We start from the raw sequence: 20,213 nt of genomic DNA, 5'->3' as shown, positions 1-20,213 counted from the left end.
AGCCCTATGACAGATAGTGTACTTGTTAAAATGGGCACAATGGAGACAATTACAAATGTTTTTTTTTCCACAGGTTGAAAAGGCAAAGAGAATAAAAGTCCCAATGTGGAATCGGTTTTTTAGATACAAGACACATATTAGTTCTAAAGCTCTTCTAAATACACAAACTCTAAACAGAAAAGAAAGTTGTCTCCAATGAGTCACTTAATGAGTAGCAATCTGATTCTTTGGACCAACCAGAGACAGTTTATGATGCGGACACATTGGGCTCCAACAGAAAGAAAGAGCTGTAAGATAGTGCTGGTCAATGACTCTTGTACTCAAAGCATCCTGACATCAAGTGGAGGGTGTTTGCCTGCTCAGGAGTAGGAGGAGGAGGAAATTAAGTTTCTGGTACTTGGTATGGGCCACCACAGCAGGGAAAACCCCAAATGATTATTACAATAATGAAACATTATGAACATTTAAAGGGTTCATGTTGACCCAAGACTGAAAGGAAAATAAATAAATAAATAAAAGACATGGAGGGAGAGAGGGTGTATATACTGCAACAGTGATCTATTCAAGCATCAACTTATGGTAAGGTCTTACACAACTGTACTGTGTTCATTAGACCACTATTGCAGTATTCTTCACTTATGGGCCAATTCCAACAGCTTTTAGGAGGAAGGGCAGAGGCTGAAGCAATAGAGCTGGAGTCCAGTAAACCTTGAAGGATAGTTCTAGCAAAATCTGGTGGCTTTTTCAGAGCAGGAACAATCTTGCAGTGTTTTGTAAAAGTGCGACTACAAGACCATGTAGTTGCCACAAGAATTAACTTAAAATCTAAGCCAGGAGTGTCCAACCCGCGGCCCGAGGGCCGCATGCGGCCCTCAGAGCTCTTCCATGCGGCCCGCGACCCTTAAATGTAAATTTAATTTAACTTTTTTTCCATGTGTTTACACGTCCACGTACTTTTGCTGTTATGCGCATGCGCCAACTTTCTTTTTTTCACGCTTTTTTCATACCAGCGTCTTTCCGCTGGTATGCGCATGCGCGAAAACACCGTTCGGTCGTTTTTTAAAGCTGAAGGACCGAGGATCGTGGAGAGAGGATTTAATTATATTTTATTTCAGAGTACACACCGACTACACTACAACATAGCAAAAGGTAAGTAAAGCTTAAACTTTAGTTAGTAGGTAACTTTTGATTAATGTAGTGGAGCTGGCTTGAGGATGAATTGTAGTGTATTATTATTTTGTGCTATGGGAATGGTGGGGGTGGGAGGCCCTGTGAAATTGCAGACAAAACCCAGCGCTAGAAAAGGAAATTTTACAATGTCTGGTAAAAGTGTGAACAGGGGATCAAGTGGCTGCCTCCAGATTTCCTTGGCAGATATACCCTTATTACAGGTTGTAGTTGTTGTTGCAGCTCTAGTGGAGTGAGTCACAGTATGCTGTGGAACCTTATATCCATGATGTTTCTAGCAAAATTTGAAATGCGTATGGGGATGGCCTTGTCCTAACAGGGCTGCCTGATTGTTCAGATGCAAAAGCTAAAAATAGTATAGTCTGATTTTCTAAAATGCTTTGTCCGGGCAAAGTAAAATCCTAGTTGCCTAAGGACATTCAAAGTGTGATGAGCCATCTCTCCCTTGCTTTGTGGCTTGGGGAAAAAGAAATTGAATGGTTTGATTCAGTGAGTTCACCGTAACAACCTTAGACAAAAAGGATGGGTTAACCCTTCTGGTGTACCCCATAAGAATGAAACCTGTGGGAAGGCTTCATGCACATGACAGCCTGAAACTCTGAACTTCTCCTAGCTGAAATGACTGCTATCAAGAAAGCAGTTCTCCAAGTTAAAAACTTCAAATCTGCAGATCCTGTCAGTTCAAAAGGTGGGAGAATAATCTTCATCAAGATAGGGTCCCAGGATGGAGGAGCAGCTGTTCTCAGGGGCCTGAGATGGATGATGCTCCTAAGGATCAGACAGCTGGATAGAAGAGGGGAATGCACAGAAATGCAGGCAGAAACTGCAGAGACAAATCTTAAAGAATTAAGAGATGCTTTTTGAAAAAAACGTTCTGCCATGTACAATAAAATCAAGGGTAATTTGGTGTGGCACCACACAGAGAATCTCTTCCATTTTGAAAGGAACAACCTCCTCACTTTGTTGGCATTCTAGCTTCTTTTAGAATGGCTAAGCCTTCCCTGTTTAAAGGATTTCCCCTAAGAAATAAGGACCAGATCATTCATGCTTTTAATCTTATAGTTCTCAAGCTGGGGTGGATGGTGGTTAACTTGTACTGAGACAAAATATCTACCTGCCTTGGCAGTAAATAGTTAGTGATTGCTCATGCTGTGTAGCAGTGGGAACCAATGCTGCCTTGGCTAAAAAGGTGAAGTTAGGATCACTGTTGGCCTTTCCTCCCTCCCTGACCGTAAAACAGACCTATCCATAGGATGGAAAGTACAGTTGCAGAAATCTTACCCACCTGTAACAGTAGATGTTCGGCCACTGGCATTCTGGGTTATCTGCCAAATTAACCCTGCACTGTCCTGCTTTCAAAATTGATTAGTCATCTTTTGGTGAGAGCTAGGATGGAGGTTAACGAAGTGCAAGTTGAACTGGGTGGCTATATTTTCAGTGTAGTTTGTATTGGGGGGGGGGTGCTTTGCCTGGGATGGAGTAATGTTTGTATTTTAGACCAGAGTAGTTTAGAGTTAGTTAGTGAAATATTTTTTTGTCATTGTTAATGTGCTTTTTTACTAGGCATTTAAGGTGTGTAAAATTTAGGAAGGTACCCAGGTTCTTATTTTTGGACCATATTTTCTGTGCACGATCCCCTCTGTTAAAGTAGCTGTCTAGTTGACCTAGTTAGCCATGGTGCTAGGTTTGCTGTAACCCTCTTAGTTCAAAGGGGTGCAGGTTCATTGGGTAGGTTTGAGAAGACTTGATTGAATAAGGACACTACTTCATCTAATAAGGTAGCATCTTTGGATTCTGTATAAAAATGCCTGAGCGCTGTTATTGCAGATAGGATGGCCACTCATAGAAGGATGAACAGCTCTTGACTATTTTACTAGGGACAAGGAAGGAAAAAATCACTACCTAGTGTCCCTTCAAATAGTTAGTAAATACCCTAGTTTCCTTTTACCAAAATTTTGAGAAGACCCTTCCAGTGATTCTCAGGGCTCCCTCTACTACTAACCCCATCCTGTATATTTTCTTAATGACAGCTGAACTGCTACTTCCCAGGCAATTTGCCACAATGTCACCAAGCAGTATTAAGTTTGATTCCGCACACATATCTAATGCATCATTTGGGGCAGCTGTACCGAAAGTGATGCTGTTATTGCTATAAAGTCCTTCATTCAGGAGGTCCTATAGCGGCTAGAGACAGTCACATTTTATTACAATTTTGAACAAGAGTGCAACAATCATAGCTTATTCATTGCTTATTTTACAGTGCCTCATCATATTTTTGTAACACACATGACTGTAAGACTACACCTATAGTTAAATATTTAGTTACTCAGCTACTATTTATGAAATAGATGTTTGATTTCAGTTGCCATGTGCAATTAAGACTTTCCTGTAGTAAATTATTGCACTATTAGAGGGGATTAGACCCAAGGTTTGTACCTGTTAATTTTTTTTACAAATAAACTAAGATGTTAGATTTAACTGTTTTTTAAATAATTAGAATGAGATATTATACATTTAGTAATTTATTTATTTATTGTTCAAATTCACGTCCTCACTTAACGTTTGCCCCCAGACCATTTCTGTTGACTCAATGTGGCCCTTGCAACTGAAAAGGTTGGACACCCCTGATCTAAGCCTTTAAAGAAGACTCCAAAAAAAGCCTAGGGCTCTGATGGAATGAGTTTTCACCTGTCCCCTGAAGGAATTTGTCAAGGAAGTAGCAAAAAAGAAATGAAGAGAGAAAGCCATCTAGAAATAGTCTGTTTAGTGACTGGTAGACCTTGTATTTCTTTCAAAGCAGAAAAGAACTTGGTCGGACTTGATTTTTTTTTTGTTTTTCCTGGATAGAACCTCAATTGTCTGATATCCAATAAGTGAATAACTTTCAGTCAGTCAAGGACTGGGAAAGAAGGCAGTAAGTTGGATGGATTGAAAGATAACAACTTAAGGCATAAAGGAAAAATAGTTTGGAGGCTATTCCTGTCATTATGAAAGGCTTAGAAAGTAGGAGAGCACAAGAGACCTTGCAACTCATTTTCTTTTGGATGAAGTCAAGGCAACTAATAACACTATTTCCCAGTATATTTATTTTACAGAGGCAGAAGCAGCCAGTTTAATGGTATTTTTTCCCAGTCCGAAAAAGGAGGGATTGATTTCCTTGAGGGTCAGTAGTGAATGACACCTTTAAGAAATTGTTTGACCCAAAGAGGGGTATCAATAGGCAGACAAGCTAAAATGGCTGTCAAATGCACTTTAGTAGAAGTGAATGCTAGAACGAAGTTGAGCAACTTGCACAAATAACCGAAGATTATAGGACACCAACTTGAGTAGGAGCCTGACCTCTACTACAGCAACTTGATGTATCTTCCAGTTATTAACAAGATTTTCTAGTAGCAGGTTTTCTTGCCTCCTTTAGAACCTGCAGCACATCCATAGAGTAGTAACAAAAATACTCAAAGATAGACATGATAAAAGCAATGTGTAAAAACCCACAATTACCTCCATACCATCATGCACCCACTTCAAAACTTTACTAAAAGCGCACCTAAAAACATGCTGGCTATGCCCTTGCAACTCCCACTCACCCACCCCATCCAACCACTACCTTTATTTCCACTACACTAACTACCTTGATTATAGCAAGCTCAGATGCTCATAAGCCTAGTACTTATTATACAGCAGGAACTTCTTATTGTATCATTTGTTAATATCTGTTATGTACTTCACAGATAAAGATTCTAGTTGTCTACTGATGTACTATGTTCTTCATCTGTAAATATGTTGTAAGTAATTTCTATGTAATTTGTTAAATCGCTATGTAATCCAATGCAACTAGGTCTGTTTATTTTAACTGTGGAATTTTTCTCCCAGGGCCGCCGCTGAAAATGGACCTACGTCCAGTCGGACACTCCCGATCAACAAATATAAATAATAACGAACTCTTGTTATAAAACAAACTATTTCACCATAAAAAAGCTTCAGTAACATCCACAGGAATGGAGGAACAAAGATTTAATTTTAATTTAATTGTTAAGCGCTTTTCGTCGCTCAGTAATACAGCAACTTCTTTAGACAAATTACAATCAATTAATGTATTTATATTACAATCACTTTTAAAAACCACCCACATTTAAAGTGGTATTAAACATAAATAAAACACATACTACTAAATGCAACCTTCTTATAAATAGATAACCTAACTTACGTTAAATTTAAAACCAAACTGTTTGCAAATAAAATAATTATTACTATTGCTAAATGTTAAATATTTAAATATTTGTTGTAAACTAATGCAGTAAGTAAAACATGCAACGTTACTTTGATTCATTTTGGCAAGGCAATCAGCTATATAATGGTTAAAATAATTAATTTAATAAGATGTAGGTTCTATACGTGTATAAGTATATGATATATACCTAGCTGAAACAACTATCTAAAAAAATATAATAAAAAGTATTCTACACATACATTTATAAATAACTTCTTAACTATATATATTTATATATAAATACATAGTTAATTCCAAGAGGCATTATTAGGGTTGAGAAAAATCTTTTTTAGGTATAGCTATGTGTTTACCAAAATAAATTTATATATAAATAAACACTCCAATATACCTCCATAAATAAACATTCAATGTAAATTCATACATATGTATATGATACATTAAAATGTAAAAGCAGAATGTTACATGTAAGAAGTTTTTTACTATATTTTAAGACTATAAATCGCTACTGTAATCCTTATAAAAATTATCCTACTACTTTATTTGTTTGTTTATTTTATTTTATTTGTTTCCTATCCAGGCTTTTAAGTCTCAACAAACAACTAATATTACAGTGTTCGTTAAGGCCTGGTTTTACAAAACCATTTGTTCTCCACTGCCAAGATAATACACGATCTTCTAGTAGTAGGTTATATGGACCCCCTCTAATGTCAGTTTGGATTTGGTCAAAGGCAATGAACTTAAATTTATGCCCTGGGTTTGCTGCAATGTGCTTAAATAAAGCATTTTCTATCTTTCCATTAGATATTACATATGTGTGCTCATACACTCTTTCTTTCAGTCGACGTTCGGTCTTTCCTATATAGAAAGCCGAACATGGAGTGCATGTAGCCACATATACTATAAGTTTTGAATTGCAGTTGAGTCTATATTTGATTTTATATTTTATATTGTTAATAGTAACGTATTCACTGCAAGACATAAATTTACACATATTGCAGCTCCCACAGTTGACCATCCCTTTTCTGTTACTGAAACTGTTTTTTGCATTTGTTTCCAAAACATTTTTAATGTTTCTCCCTTTTCTGTACACTATTCTTGGGTTTTCCATAAATTTGTAATTTATGTTTTTATCTTGTTGTATAATCACCCAATTTTTGTACAATATCTTTCTAATAATATTGCTGTCCATACTGAATGTTGTGATGTAACTTATCTGAAAGTTATCTACATTTTCTCCCTCGTTGTTGTCAGAAATAACAACTTCTAATGTAGACCTATCAGTATTAGATACAATGACTGTATTAGAGCTTCCACTTAAGTTGTTATTAGGTCTTTCTCTAGTTTGTAATATTGGTACAATGGTACCTTTATCTCTTTTATACATAACATCATTTACCATGTCATTTACTAAATCAGTTGGATAGCCTCTTTCAGTGAAAAACATTTTTAATATGCCACATTCAACTAGAAAATCACTATACAGAGTTGTCATACGGGCCGCTCTGATAAGCTGTCCCTTAACTATAGCTTTTTATTTTACATTTGTTGACCGGGCTAGTCTAGCTGGACATATATCCGTTTACAGTAGAGGCCCGGGGAGAAAAGCTCCAGTATGGACAAAATAACAGAGATTAATAACAATTTTCTTAGTAGATTTATACAAGGTACAAGAGAGGATAACTTTAACTAAACTTAAGCCCATTGTGTCAGAGGGTGGAGGCTAGTATAGTGGAGATATGAATTACTAAAGGTGTCTTTTCTATGTATTTTTGCTAAATACTGCTCATCTTGGGGGTCTTTGGATAAGTTGACGTCTAGATAATTTATGGACAATGTTTGAAAGTACAATGTAAATTTGAAAAATTCAGTAGTATTATTCAAATACAGTAAAAAATTATCTGCTAACTGTTTAGGTCCTTGAAATAAAACAAAAATATCATCAAGGAACAGAGTATAATATTTTATATACTGAGTCCACTCGGTGTTCTGGAAAATAAAGTTGTTTTCCCAGTACACCATTACTGTATTCGCTAAACTAGCACCGACTGGTGAACCCATCGCAACGCCACATTTTTGTAAATATAATTTATTATTAAATGTAAAGAAATTGTTTGTTAAAATGATATCAAGTAGTGTCGTGACTGTAAACATCTCATTAGATGGTGCACCTTTTTTAATGAGAGTCAAATTTACCCATTCTATAGCTTCTAGATGGGGAATAGACTTATACAAGTCTATGACATCTATGGTTAAAAAGTTGTTTTCTTCATTGTATACTGTTTTATTTAAGTTCAAGAAATGTCCACGAGTCTTTGCAGACCTGTGGTTCTGTTTTTAGATATTTTTTCAGGATGTAATCAACCACTTTTGCAGCTGCATAAGTAATAGAATTATGTCCATCTATCAATGGTCTGAATGGTGGATTTATAATGTTTTTGTGAATTTTTGGCGTCGCGAATAAAATAGGAATCTTAGGCCAGTTCATTGTTATATAGTGATATGTGTCTATGTCAATATATCCATCCATAAATAAATAACTGTAATAGTTTTTAATCCTCCTGTATGCAGTATTTACTTCATTAATAGACACCTTTTTGTATGTTTAACATTCCAAAATGTACTCTACTCTATTAACGTAGTCATAGTTGTCAAATATAGCTAGCCCCCCACCTTTATCTGGTTTTATAGTTCTAAGGTCTAGTGATTTAAAAGTGGATAAAACTACTAGTTCAGCAGTACTGACATTACTGTATTTCAAGTTCTTATGGAATACATTATTTTGACTATTGTTTAAACAACGCAGGTCCAATTCCATAAATTGTTCAAAGGTAGAGAGTGTAGGATGTAAAGTAGGGTTATATTCACTGACTACTTTTAAAGGATTTGTTATAGTGGAAGAGTTTCCATATAATAAATTTAGGTTAAGTTTTCTTACAAACATTTTAAGATCTTTAATATTTTGAACTAGATCCATACTTTTACTAGGGACAAACATTAGTCCTTTAGCCAGAAGTTCAACCAAAGTAGGATCTATTTCAATACAGGAAAAATTAAAGATGTTAAAGTCTCGTGCTGTGTTGTGAATGACAGTTGGTCCTTCGGTGTTATTCATTACCTCTTTGGTTTGTTCTGAGTACAAAAGTTGTTTTTTTGGTTCTGGGAATTCTGATTATTATATTGTCTATATTGTCTCTTAGGTATAGCCCCCAAATTGGGATTATATTGATCCTCTTCATATACTGTTCTATTTGTGTTGTTTCGATTTGGTTGTCCTCCATTGAGGTTCCTTGATTTTCCATTTCTAAGTCTCCCAGCCCAAGTGTTATTATTCGAATTACTATCTCTGTTGTCCGTGTTATGAGTAACATATTCTTGACTAAGGTCAAAGTCGTCTTGTTGCAAGTCAGCAGAAACAGGGCAAGAAGTTGATACATTAGCTAGTCCATTTTGTGACCCAGGTGGACTAGGATACTGTTCTATTTGTGTTGTTTCGATTTGGTTGTCCTCCATTGAGGTTCCTTGATTTTCCATTTCTAAGTCTCCCAGCCCAAGTGTTATTATTCAAATTACTATCTCTGTTGTCCGTGTTATGAGTAACATATTCTTGACTAAGGTCAAAGTCGTCTTGTTGCAAGTCAGCAGAAACAGGGCAAGAAGTTGATACATTAGCTAGTCCATTTTGTGACCCAGGTGGACTAGGATACGCTCTACCGTTATCATATGCTAGTCTATCACGGTTAGTTTTTTAGCTTTGTTTGATTTCAATTTTAACAATAATTGATCAATAGAGTTAAAAGTTCTGTCATATTCATACTTGTATCTAAAGAATTCAACGTGGCTGATTATACTAGTATTTAGTTTGTTGACCTCCTTAGATAGATCAATTATTTGAATATTATAGTGTTTAATCATACACTCCATCAAAGCAAATCCTTGTTCATCAAATAAAGTAATAAGTTCAAGATGGAATGGTGAGTTAACTCCTAATCCTGTGGGATAAATATGATGACGAAGTCCCTTTGGCACAATGCGCTGTTTGCAACATTCTTTCTTCGCGTTTGGACTCTCAAGCGAAGAGCCTTAACCTGAATTACTCTCATGCTACAGATGTACTTGACTCGCAGGGATCTATACCACCAGGTCAACGGACACCACCAACTTCGACTACAAGGCTATCGAATCAAAGCACTGAAAACTGTGGCACTAATTCATTAGAAGAAAGTGAAAACAACATACAGCTACGTGACTTTAATACAAATTCTAATTCTAATATTAGGCAAGGCAACCTTTCATCTACGCAAATATCAGGGTTAAAAAACCAGAGGCAAGGGAATTTTTCACGTGAAGGCAGTAATGAGAATGGAGCAGTCACAAACATGCAAAACAGCGTTGGAGAGCTTATTGGAGCCCCTATATTTCAAGATTGGATCCAAAATACTAAAAATTTAATGTTTGGCCAACAGAATTTATTGGAGCGACCGGCTGACAACGCTGAGACAATTGAGGTTAGTGAACAACTCCTTACAAACAATCTTAAGTTACTAGATGCTAAACTACTTAAAATTAAAAAATTACAACTGGAAGTTAACTACTTCCAGGAATGTTGCAAACAGCGCATTGTGCCAAAGGGACTTCGTCATCATATTTATCCCACAGGATTAGGATTAGGAGTTAACTCACCATTCCATCTTGAACCTATTACTTTATTTGATGAACAAGGATTTGCTTTGATGGAGTGTATGATTAAACACTATAATATTCAAATAATTGATCTAAGGAGGTCAACGAACTAAATACTAGTATAATCAGCCACGTTGAATTCTTTAGATACAAGTTTGAATATGACAGAACTTTTAACTCTATTGATCAATTATTGTTAAAATTGAAATCAAATAAAGCTAAAAAACTAAACCGTGATAGACTAGCATATGATAACGGTAGAGCGTATCCTAGTCCACCTGGGTCACAAAATGGACTAGCTAATGTATCAACTTCTTGCCCTGTTTCTGCTGACTTGCAACAAGACGACTTTGACCTTAGTCAAAAATATGTTACTCATAACACGGACAACAGAGATAGTAATTCGAATAATAACACCTGGGCTGGGAGACTTAGAAATGGAAAATCAAGGAACCTCAATGGAGGACAACCAAATCGGAACAACACAAATAGAACAGTATATGAAGAGGACCAATACAATCCCAATTTGGGGGCTATACCTAAGAGACAATATAGACAATATAATAATCAGAATTCTCAGAATCAAAAAAACAACTTTCGTCCACAGAACAAACCAAAGAGGTAACGAATGACACTGAAGGACCAACTGTCATTCACAACACAGCATGAGATTTTAACATCTATAATTTCTCCTGTATTGAAATAGATCCTACTTTGGTTGAACTTCTGGCTAAAGGACAAACGTTTGTCCCTAGTAAAAGTATGGATCTATTTCAAAATATTAAAGATCTTAAAATGTTTGTAAGAAAACTTAACCTAAATATATTATTTGGAAACTCTTCCACTGTAACAAATCCTTTAAAAGTAGTCAGTGAATATAACCCTACTTTACATCCTACACTCTCTACCTTTGAACAATTTATGGAATTGGACCTGCGTTGTTTAAACAATAGTCAAAATAATGTATTCCATAAGAACTTGAAATACAGTAATGTCAGTACTGATGAACTAGTAGCTTTATCCACTTTTAAATCACTAGACATTAGAACTATAAAACCAGACAAAGGTGGGGGGGCTAGCTATATTTGACAACTATGACTACGTTAATAGAGTAGAGTACATTTTGGAATGTGAAACATACAAAAAGGTGTCTATTAATGAAGTAAATACTGCATACAGGAGGATTAAAAACTATTAAAGTGATTTATTTATGGCTGGATATATTGACATAAGACACATATCACTATATAACAATGAACTGGCCTAAGATTCCTATTTTATTCGCGACGCCAAAAATTCACAAAAACATTATAAATCCACCATTCAGACCATTGATAGATGGACGTAATTCTATTACTTATGCAGCTGCAAAAGTGGTTGATTACATCCTGAAAAAATATCTAAAAACAGAACCACAGGTCTGCAAAGACTCGTGGACATTTCTTGAGAACTTAAATAAAACAGTATACAATGAAGAAAACAACTTTTTAACCATAGCTGTCATAGACTTGTATACGTCTATTCCCCATCTAGAAGCTATAGAATGGGTAAATTTGACTCTCATTAAAAAAGGTGCACCATCTAATGAGATGTTTACAGTCACGACACTACTTGATATCATTTTAACAAACAATTTCTTTACATTTAATAATAAATTATATTTACAAAAATGTGGCGTTGCGATGGGTTCACCAGTCGGTGCTAGTTTAGCGAATACAGTAATGGTGTACTGGGAAAACAACTTTATTTTCCAGAACACCGAGTGGACTCAGTATATAAAATATTATACTCGGTTCCTTGATGATATTTTTGTTTTATTTCAAGGACCTAAACAGTTAGCAGATAATTTTTTTACTGTATTTGAATAATACTACTGAATTTTTCAAATTTACATTGGACTTTCAAACATTGTCCATAAATTATCTAGACGTCAACTTATCCAAAGACCCCCAAGATAAGCAGTATTTAGCAAAAATACATAGAAAAGACACCTTTTGTAATTCATATCTCCACTATACTAGCCTCCACCCTCTGACACAAAAGAAAGCTATAGTTAAGGGATAGCTTATCAGAGCGGCCCGTATGACAACTCTGTATAGTGATTTTCTAGTTGAATGTGGCATATTAAAAATGTTTTTCACTGAAAGAGGCTATCCAACTGATTTAGTAAATGACATGGTAAATGATGTTATGTATAAAAGAGATAAAGGTACCATTGTACCAATATTACAAACTAGAGAAAGACCTAATAACAACTTAAGTGGAAGCTCTAATACAGTCATTGTATCTAATACTGATAGGTCTACATTAGAAGTTGTTATTTCTGACAACAACGAGGGAGAAAATGTAGATAACTTTCAGATAAGTTACATCACAACATTCAGTATGGACAGCAATATTATTAGAAAGATATTGTACAAAAATTGGGTGATTATACAACAAGATAAAAACATAAATTACAAATTTATGGAAAACCCAAGAATAGTGTACAGAAAAGGGAGAAACATTAAAAATATTTTGGAAACAAACACAAAAAACAGTTTCAGTAACAGAAAAGGGATGGTCAACTGTGGGAGCTGCAATATGTGTAAATTTATGTCTTGCAGTGAATACGTTACTATTAACAATATAAAATATAAAATCAAATATAGACTCAACTGCAATTCAAAACTTATAGTATATGTGGCTACATGCACTCTATGTTCGGCTTTCTATATAGGAAAGACCGAACATCGACTGAAAGAAAGAGTGTATGAGCATACATATGCAATATCTAATGGAAAGATAGAAAATGCTTTATTTAAGCACATTGCAGCAAACCCAGGGCATAACTTTAAGTTCATTGCCTTTGACCAAATCCAAACTGACATTAGAGGGGGTCCATATAACCTACTACTAGAAGATCGTGAATTATCTTGGCAGTGGAGAACAAATGCTTTTGTAAAACCAGGCCGAACACTGTAATATTAGTTGTTTGTTGAGACTTAAAAGCCTGGATAGGAAACAAATAAAATAAAATAAAATAAAATAAACAAACAAATAAAGTAGTAGGATAATTTTTATAAGGATTTCAGTAGCGATTTATAGTCTTAAAATATAGTAAAAAACTTCTTACATGTAACATTCTGCTTTTACATTTTAATGTATCATATACATATGTATGAATTTACATTGAATGTTTATTTATGGAGGTATATTGGAGTGTTTATTTATATATAAATGTATTTTGGTAAACACATAGCTATACCTAAAAAAGATTTTTCTCAACCCTAATAATGCCTCTTGGAATTAACTATGTATTTATATATAAATATATATAGTTAAGACGTTATTTATAAATGTATGTGTAGAATACTTTTTATTATATTTTTTTAGATAGTTCTTTCAGCTAGGTATATATCATATACTTATACACGTATAGAACCTACATCTTATTAAATTAATTATTTTAACCATTATATAGCTGATTGCCTTGCCAAAATGAATCAAAGTAACATTGCATGTTTTACTTACTGCATTAGTTTACAAAGATTTAAATATTTAACATTTAGCAATAGTAATAATTATTTTATTTGCAAACAGTTTGGTTTTAAATTTAACGTAAGTTAGGTTATCTATTTATAAGAAGGTTGCATTTAGTAGTATGTGTTTTATTTATGTTTAATACCACTTTAAATGTGGGTGGTTTTTAAAAGTGATTGTAATATAAATACATTAATTAATTGATTGTAATTTGTCTGAAGAAGTTGCTCTATTACTGAGCGACGAAAAGTGCTTAACAATTAAATTAAAATTAAATCTGTGTTCCTCAATTCCTGTGGATGTTACTGAAGCTTTTTTATGGTGAAATATAAATAATAAATAAATGTGCATTATTAATACAGATCAGGATTTAACATGCACTATTGCAAATAAACTAAACAGATCAGCACAGGAGGAAAAACTTAGAAGATACACAGGTAAAAAAACTGAAAGACACCAAAAAAACAAGAAAATAGATATTTTTGGAGACGTACTTATGAAGATCTAACTGCGGTGGTGGTGCTGCAGTAGCGTTGTCGCCTCACATTAAGACGTTGTCCTGTTAGATTCTCAGCTAGAGCGTCTTGTGTGGAGACATGCGTGAATGGGATACCTTCGTTGAAGGTTGTGCGTCAGGGCCGGCAACCCGGCACGTAAAAATCTACTGCCAATCATTACCGGACCGGAGTTCCGCTGTGGCGACCCCTAACCAGGAAAAGCCGAAAGACACAACAACAACTTATGAAGATCTTGTGGAACATAAAAATGCTAAATGGATAGAAGTAAAAGGAATAAGAAGTTCAAAAGGTACAAGATATGAAATGGGATGAAGTAACAGCCACCAGATGCAGTATCCAACTTCTGCTTAAAAGTATTAACATCTTTGCATCTTTGAAGATTTAGCCATGAATAAGAAATATTTGTGTGTATACCCAGAACAGACACCAGTCTGGTTAACAGGAAAACAATGCTTCTACTTAAGAGTGAACCTGCAAGCTACCCTAAAAATTATAGATCAATAACTTGCCTTCTGGCAACTTATAAACTATATATTGGAATGGATGCCAACACAGTCTATAGTCATTTAGAAGAAAACTCAATGGCAATAGAACAAAAGGGCAATAAAAGAAAGTCATATGGAACAAAGAATCACTTGTTGTGGAGAACTGTAAAAAGAGGAAGAATCTAAGTATGGCATGGATTGATTATAAAAAAGCATTTGACAGTATTCCACATTCATGGATGGATAAAAGAATGCTTATAAACGTGTAAGATAATCCTACGCTGTTATGGCTCCCAGAAAGCAACAAAGTGTAAAGACTTGGTAAAGAATATTTTAGAAGACTTTAAATAATCCTGAAAACAGTATCGACATCTAGGAACAAAACTCAAAACTATAAACCAATTTGCTCTTCCTGTCCTAACTTAAAGTTTTGGAGTGACTGACTGGTCATAAAAGGTGTTGGGTAGATTAGACAGGAAAACAAGGATGCTTATGTTCAAATCAGTGCACACCAAGATTATATACTGCCCATTCTGCAGGATGTTATGGTCCTCCTTGAAATTGATTGCATGTATAGATCTTGGTACAGTATACATATCTGCTGATCTCACATGACCCAAACACAGTGAAAGTTTTGAAACATGATGAGAATAAATCTAAAATGACTTCCCTTCTAAGTCTAGCAGAAGTAATCTGCATCAAGCAGGAATGGAAAAATCAAACCAGAAGTAGATAAAAATCAGGCAGCAACTGAATGTGCCAAAAAAAAAAAAAAAAAAAAAAACAAAAGAAAGAATTTAAGATGAAGGATCAGATGAGAAGGCAAGAAATGTAGAAAATGCATAAATATAGTTTGCAAGTATAGAACACACCTGGAAGAACCTCATCTTGATCAGGACTGAACACAGGAATGGTTAAGGAGAGGTGAATTCAAACCAAAAGATGAAAGGTTCATATTGGTGGCCCAAGATAGTGACCTACGTACACATAAGTCCATTGAACATGTGGGAGAAACAGACAGATGTAGGTTTAGTAAAGTAGTTGTACACCTAGTTGCTGGTTGCGACATACTAATGATAGAAGGACTGTATACTTAAAGGCATACTATGGCAAGACTGCTGCACTGGGGATTGTGCAAACATAACACTGAAGTAGCTGAAAAACACTGGAAACATGAGCCACAAAGCATCACCGAAAAAAGTTGCCTACATCACATGGGATCACCCATTACCAACAGTTCAACATACAGATTCAAGAAACCAGACATAGTGGTCCATGAAAAGACAAAAGTAGCATTGATCATTGAAATCACTACACCCAGTGACAACAGTGTCTTGGGTACAGAGAGACACAGTCATAAAATATCAGGATTTGTAGGCAGAAATGAAAGCAATGTGGAAGAAAGATACCCAGACAGTTCAAATAGTAGGAGCAACAGGTTTTATTAAAAAAAAAAAAAAAAAAAAAAAAAAAAATCTACAATCGAAGTTAGATAGGTTACCAATACATTTAACTCCATACGAACTGCAGAAGGAGTCATTACTGGGCACAATGATGTCAACCAGAAGTGCTCTTCGCATCACCCACAAAGACTGAAATAATAATTTCATAAACTTTGACTTCGGAATGGGCCTCACTCCCATCATGGTATTAGAAATCCAAAAGATTAGGAGAAATTAAAATAAAGATGCCAGAAGGAAGCCTATCATCATCATCAGGCACAAGGTCTCATGGATGGGGCGAATTACAGAGCTCTTTTCCTGTATTAACAACTCCATCTTGTCTGGTATTTTGTAGTAATCATCCTTGGCTAAATGAAAAGGAAAGGACATCTTGAATGTTGGAACTTTTAGAAAGGTATTTACTTTGGATAAATCAAAAAAATTGGTCTCCAGGTTCCCTATTCTTTGGGGACTACGAAAGTCTAGAGTAAAATTCTTTCCTTATCTATGTGGGCAGAAAGGGTTTTGTTCCCTGAAGAAACTGATCTAAAATGACTGGCCAAATGAGAAGATAATCTGAGGAGACTCAGGAAATAATTAAAGGTGGGAGGGTAGAGAGTCTCGGTGAAGCCTGTATCACGTTTCTGTTTATGTACCAAACCCAATAATCTCTGGTAATTATTTTCCAAGAAAGGGAAACAGAACATTTCACTGCAGTTTTGAAGAGGAATGGACTGGTTGAAGAAGGGCGAGGGTAGATAGTAGAAAAGTCAGAAATGAACACTTCTGTCCGAAAAATGACCCTCTGGATCCTTTAAAATCAGATTTTATATTATCTTGACAATTTAGAAACTTCTTACCTTTTGTTCCTGACAAGACTTTTGAGGTTAAAGAAATATGGTCCAGATATCGTGGAGCAATTACCCTAAAGCCTAGGAATGCCAGAAAAACATATGTTTAAATCATTGCATAAATCTTTCTCCTTCCCTCCAACTTCCTGAAAATTTCAGCAAAAGAATTGCTGAACAAGTTGTCTTCACCCAATACACATTCAGCAGTTTGGCTGTCACATCACCTGGGAAAGATATTGAAGCATTAGCCAAGCGTATCTTCAAATAACTGAACCAGTGATAGTGGCTCTAGAAGCATCCTCAGCTTTGTCATACCCACATTTGATTATGCCTTGCCACCTGAGAGGCAGAGCTGAGGCCATCATGCTAAGGAAGTCAATCTCTCAGTATCTGATCAGATACTTTAACAGTTGGGAGCTCTACAGGAAGGAATGCTTATTATGTATACTTTTTTTGCAATATCCGTCTATGACCCTACTATCTTTGTCATTAAGGAAAACATTGACAGACTGTAGCAGTTTAGACAGTTTTTACATATACATACACACACATATACATACATATATATATATATACATATATATATATATATATATATATATATATATATATATATACACACACACACACACACACACATACACACTTTATATATAACAGGTGTGTGTGTGTGTGTGTGTGTGTGTGTGTGTGTGTGTGTGTGTGTGTGTGTGTGTGTGTGTACATATGTTCAGGGGCAAAAGGGTGGGTGTCTGGAGCTTAGAGACGCTGGCATAAAATATATCCTTCCAGGGATTCTAAAACTGGCAGAATAGCAGAGAGTTTAAGCACCTACCTGTGCAGGAAGTCATAGCACATTTTTTTGTGAATCCACTATCTGCTTGCTATCCCATTTAAAATGTCTCATCTTAAAAGGTATGCCCTTTGTGGGGTAGTCAGAAGACAGGGAATCAGTAATCTGTCTCAAGATTAAAAACTGGAAAGTGAATGCATTTGCGATGCATAATTATGACTCTGAATCAAAAGAAAGGTCCTTAGAGGAGGACCCCTCTTGCTCTTATGACAGGTAAAAGGAGATAAGTGGGAAGGAAGACTGAAAGCCATAACAGGTTTGAACAACCCTTGCAAAAATTGGACCATTCTTTCTTAGAATCTCTATGGGAAGGAGACAAAGTAGCAGGAGAAAATGTGCATGTGTGTAGGTTTTCTTTTCCGTCTTTTTTTCTTGGGGTCCCCAAAGAAATAGTATTTGGAGGAGCAGTAGCCAAGCATCCCTCCATGCTTCCTGGGAGCTTTGGTTCTCCCTTCATGGTTCTATCAGCCACGCAGTTAGTGGATGTCAATGTGCTAAAGTTCTGTGCCATGTCGGCCTCCCCAAAGAGATCCCAGCAGTTGGCACAGGGAAAACGGTCAGACAGTCTGAAGGCTAATCAAGTGAATCAGTGGAGACAAGAGACTCCAACAAACCAAAAGGCACATACTTCTCTGAAGACTTGATCTTTTTACATGCTTCTTAAGCTGAAGGAGAGGCAGACCACTCAGAAGACACTGTGATATAAGCTAAGACCTAAAGTTGCTTATTCATAATACAATGTTTTAAAGAATTGACACAGCTTCTAACAGTTTTAGGAACAAAAAAAACTGACAGATGGAACAATTTGTACAATTATATTCAGGATGTAAAAAAAATGTTTGTTTTTATAGGGAATCTGAGGACTGCAGTTGCATTTTCCTTTGTTCCTGACATGCAACATATAGTCTTCCACAGAAATACAAAAGTAATGAGAAAGGGTCCCCATCAGGGTTCTTATCTACCAACTGTTTCAACTAGAGCCACCTGTACAGCAGACAGACTGCAATATAGCTTTTGTAGGCTGGACAAATAAAACAGTATCCTTGACAGGATACATCCCATTAAGCGAAGAAAACTGCAAAAGTGATTTAAAGAAGATAAAGTACCTGCTTTACACCTACTACTTCCAAAGACATGCTCCAGATCCCCAGGACCCCATAATGAATAAACGGTTAATGAAAATGAATGAATTATTCTTAAACTCAAAAAAAAAATGCTGGAATCATCCCTCTGTACAAAGGCAGACACACAGAAGTCTGTGAATTTTAAGGTGATCAAACGAGGGCATCCAGTTGTGGAACAACTTTGCAAATATCTGCATCATCTATGGATCTATATCAGATGAATTTTAGGTTATGTAGGGGAATCTCAGAGCATGGGGAACCAGTGTGAAGACCCTGAATGGGTAAGGTATTGGGAGGTGAACCAAGGTGGACTGAATCTAGGAAAAAGCTTAAGATTATGATACTGAAAAGTAGAGGGATGTTAATCGGGAAAAAGCGGATACTGTTGTATTACAGGTGGTTATGCTAAATAAAAGTCTATAGAAGTGAAGGAAGACATAGCAAGGGACATCTATGGTGGATTCCTTGAACCAGAACCACAGCCACAGAATGAAGACAGCGCTTCAGCTGATGGTAAATGCAGTAAACAGAGTGGGATGGGAACATGGTTTGTGACAGACTATAGAAATGGTGATACAGCACAGGAAATGTGCATGGACGCAAGAACAATGGCCAACACTCTGAACAACTTTTTATTTTTGATTTATACTTTTCTGCTACACATAGGCAAAGCAGATGATGCAAACTATAGGAAGAACAGTTTAGTAAATCTCGAAAGGTAAGGGAAGTACAGTTTCAGATTAATTAATTAAGAAAAGTAAAAATGTATATGGTCAAAATTAGGTAATGGTCATGGAATCAGAAGAGGCTGTTATCCAATTCTGCCTGACCTTCATAGCATAGGAATGCAAGAAGCATGAGAATGCAATGGGAGCTCCAATAAGCGGGAAACGGACAACAACCCTTGAGGAAAGATTGCTACAATGCCATTTAACTACCTTTGGATCAGACCAGAGGAGTAGCACCCAGGATTGTTTTGAGAACTCTGACAGCTACTGGTTTTAACTCATGCAGGACTGGCAAGGCTTTGGAGATAATCATTATTATGATGGGTTTGAAAATGGCTGATTAATTCCATGAAATTTGCATAGCAGTGAAGAAGATAAAGGTCAGTTGCATGTCTGGTATAAAGTAGTACTTACTTTTTTGTACCAGCACATCTGTCCTCTCCTCATTGTCGAAGCATCCATTATGTCATCAGCCATCAAAAAGAAAGCTTGAAGCTAAAAGAAAATAGAAAAGCAAGTGTTACAAGTTTTATGTAAACTTATTGCAAACCTGAAATACAGACTTCAAAAGGAAAGAGTGCAACAGAAGCAGAA

General features: G+C 35.8%; 1 protein-coding gene across 4 annotated transcripts in view; it reads right to left on the bottom strand.

Moving 5' to 3' along the window:
- FDPS (farnesyl diphosphate synthase) overlaps positions 1-20,213 on the bottom strand; it is a 563,129-nt gene that overhangs the window by 453,309 nt on the left and 89,607 nt on the right. For all 4 annotated transcript variants that reach the window (XM_044080217.1, XM_044080218.1, XM_044080216.1 and 1 more), the window contains one exon: positions 20,034-20,114. In XM_044080217.1, coding sequence (XP_043936152.1) covers positions 20,034-20,114 — 81 coding nt within the window. The remainder of the gene's footprint in view (positions 1-20,033; positions 20,115-20,213) is intronic.

This window comes from Protopterus annectens, chromosome 8.part0 (assembly GCF_019279795.1).
Source record: "Protopterus annectens isolate FY-2018-M chromosome 8.part0, PAN1.0, whole genome shotgun sequence".
Lineage (NCBI taxonomy): Eukaryota > Metazoa > Chordata > Ceratodontiformes > Protopteridae > Protopterus > Protopterus annectens.
This window is presented reverse-complemented; position numbering and strand designations above follow the sequence as displayed.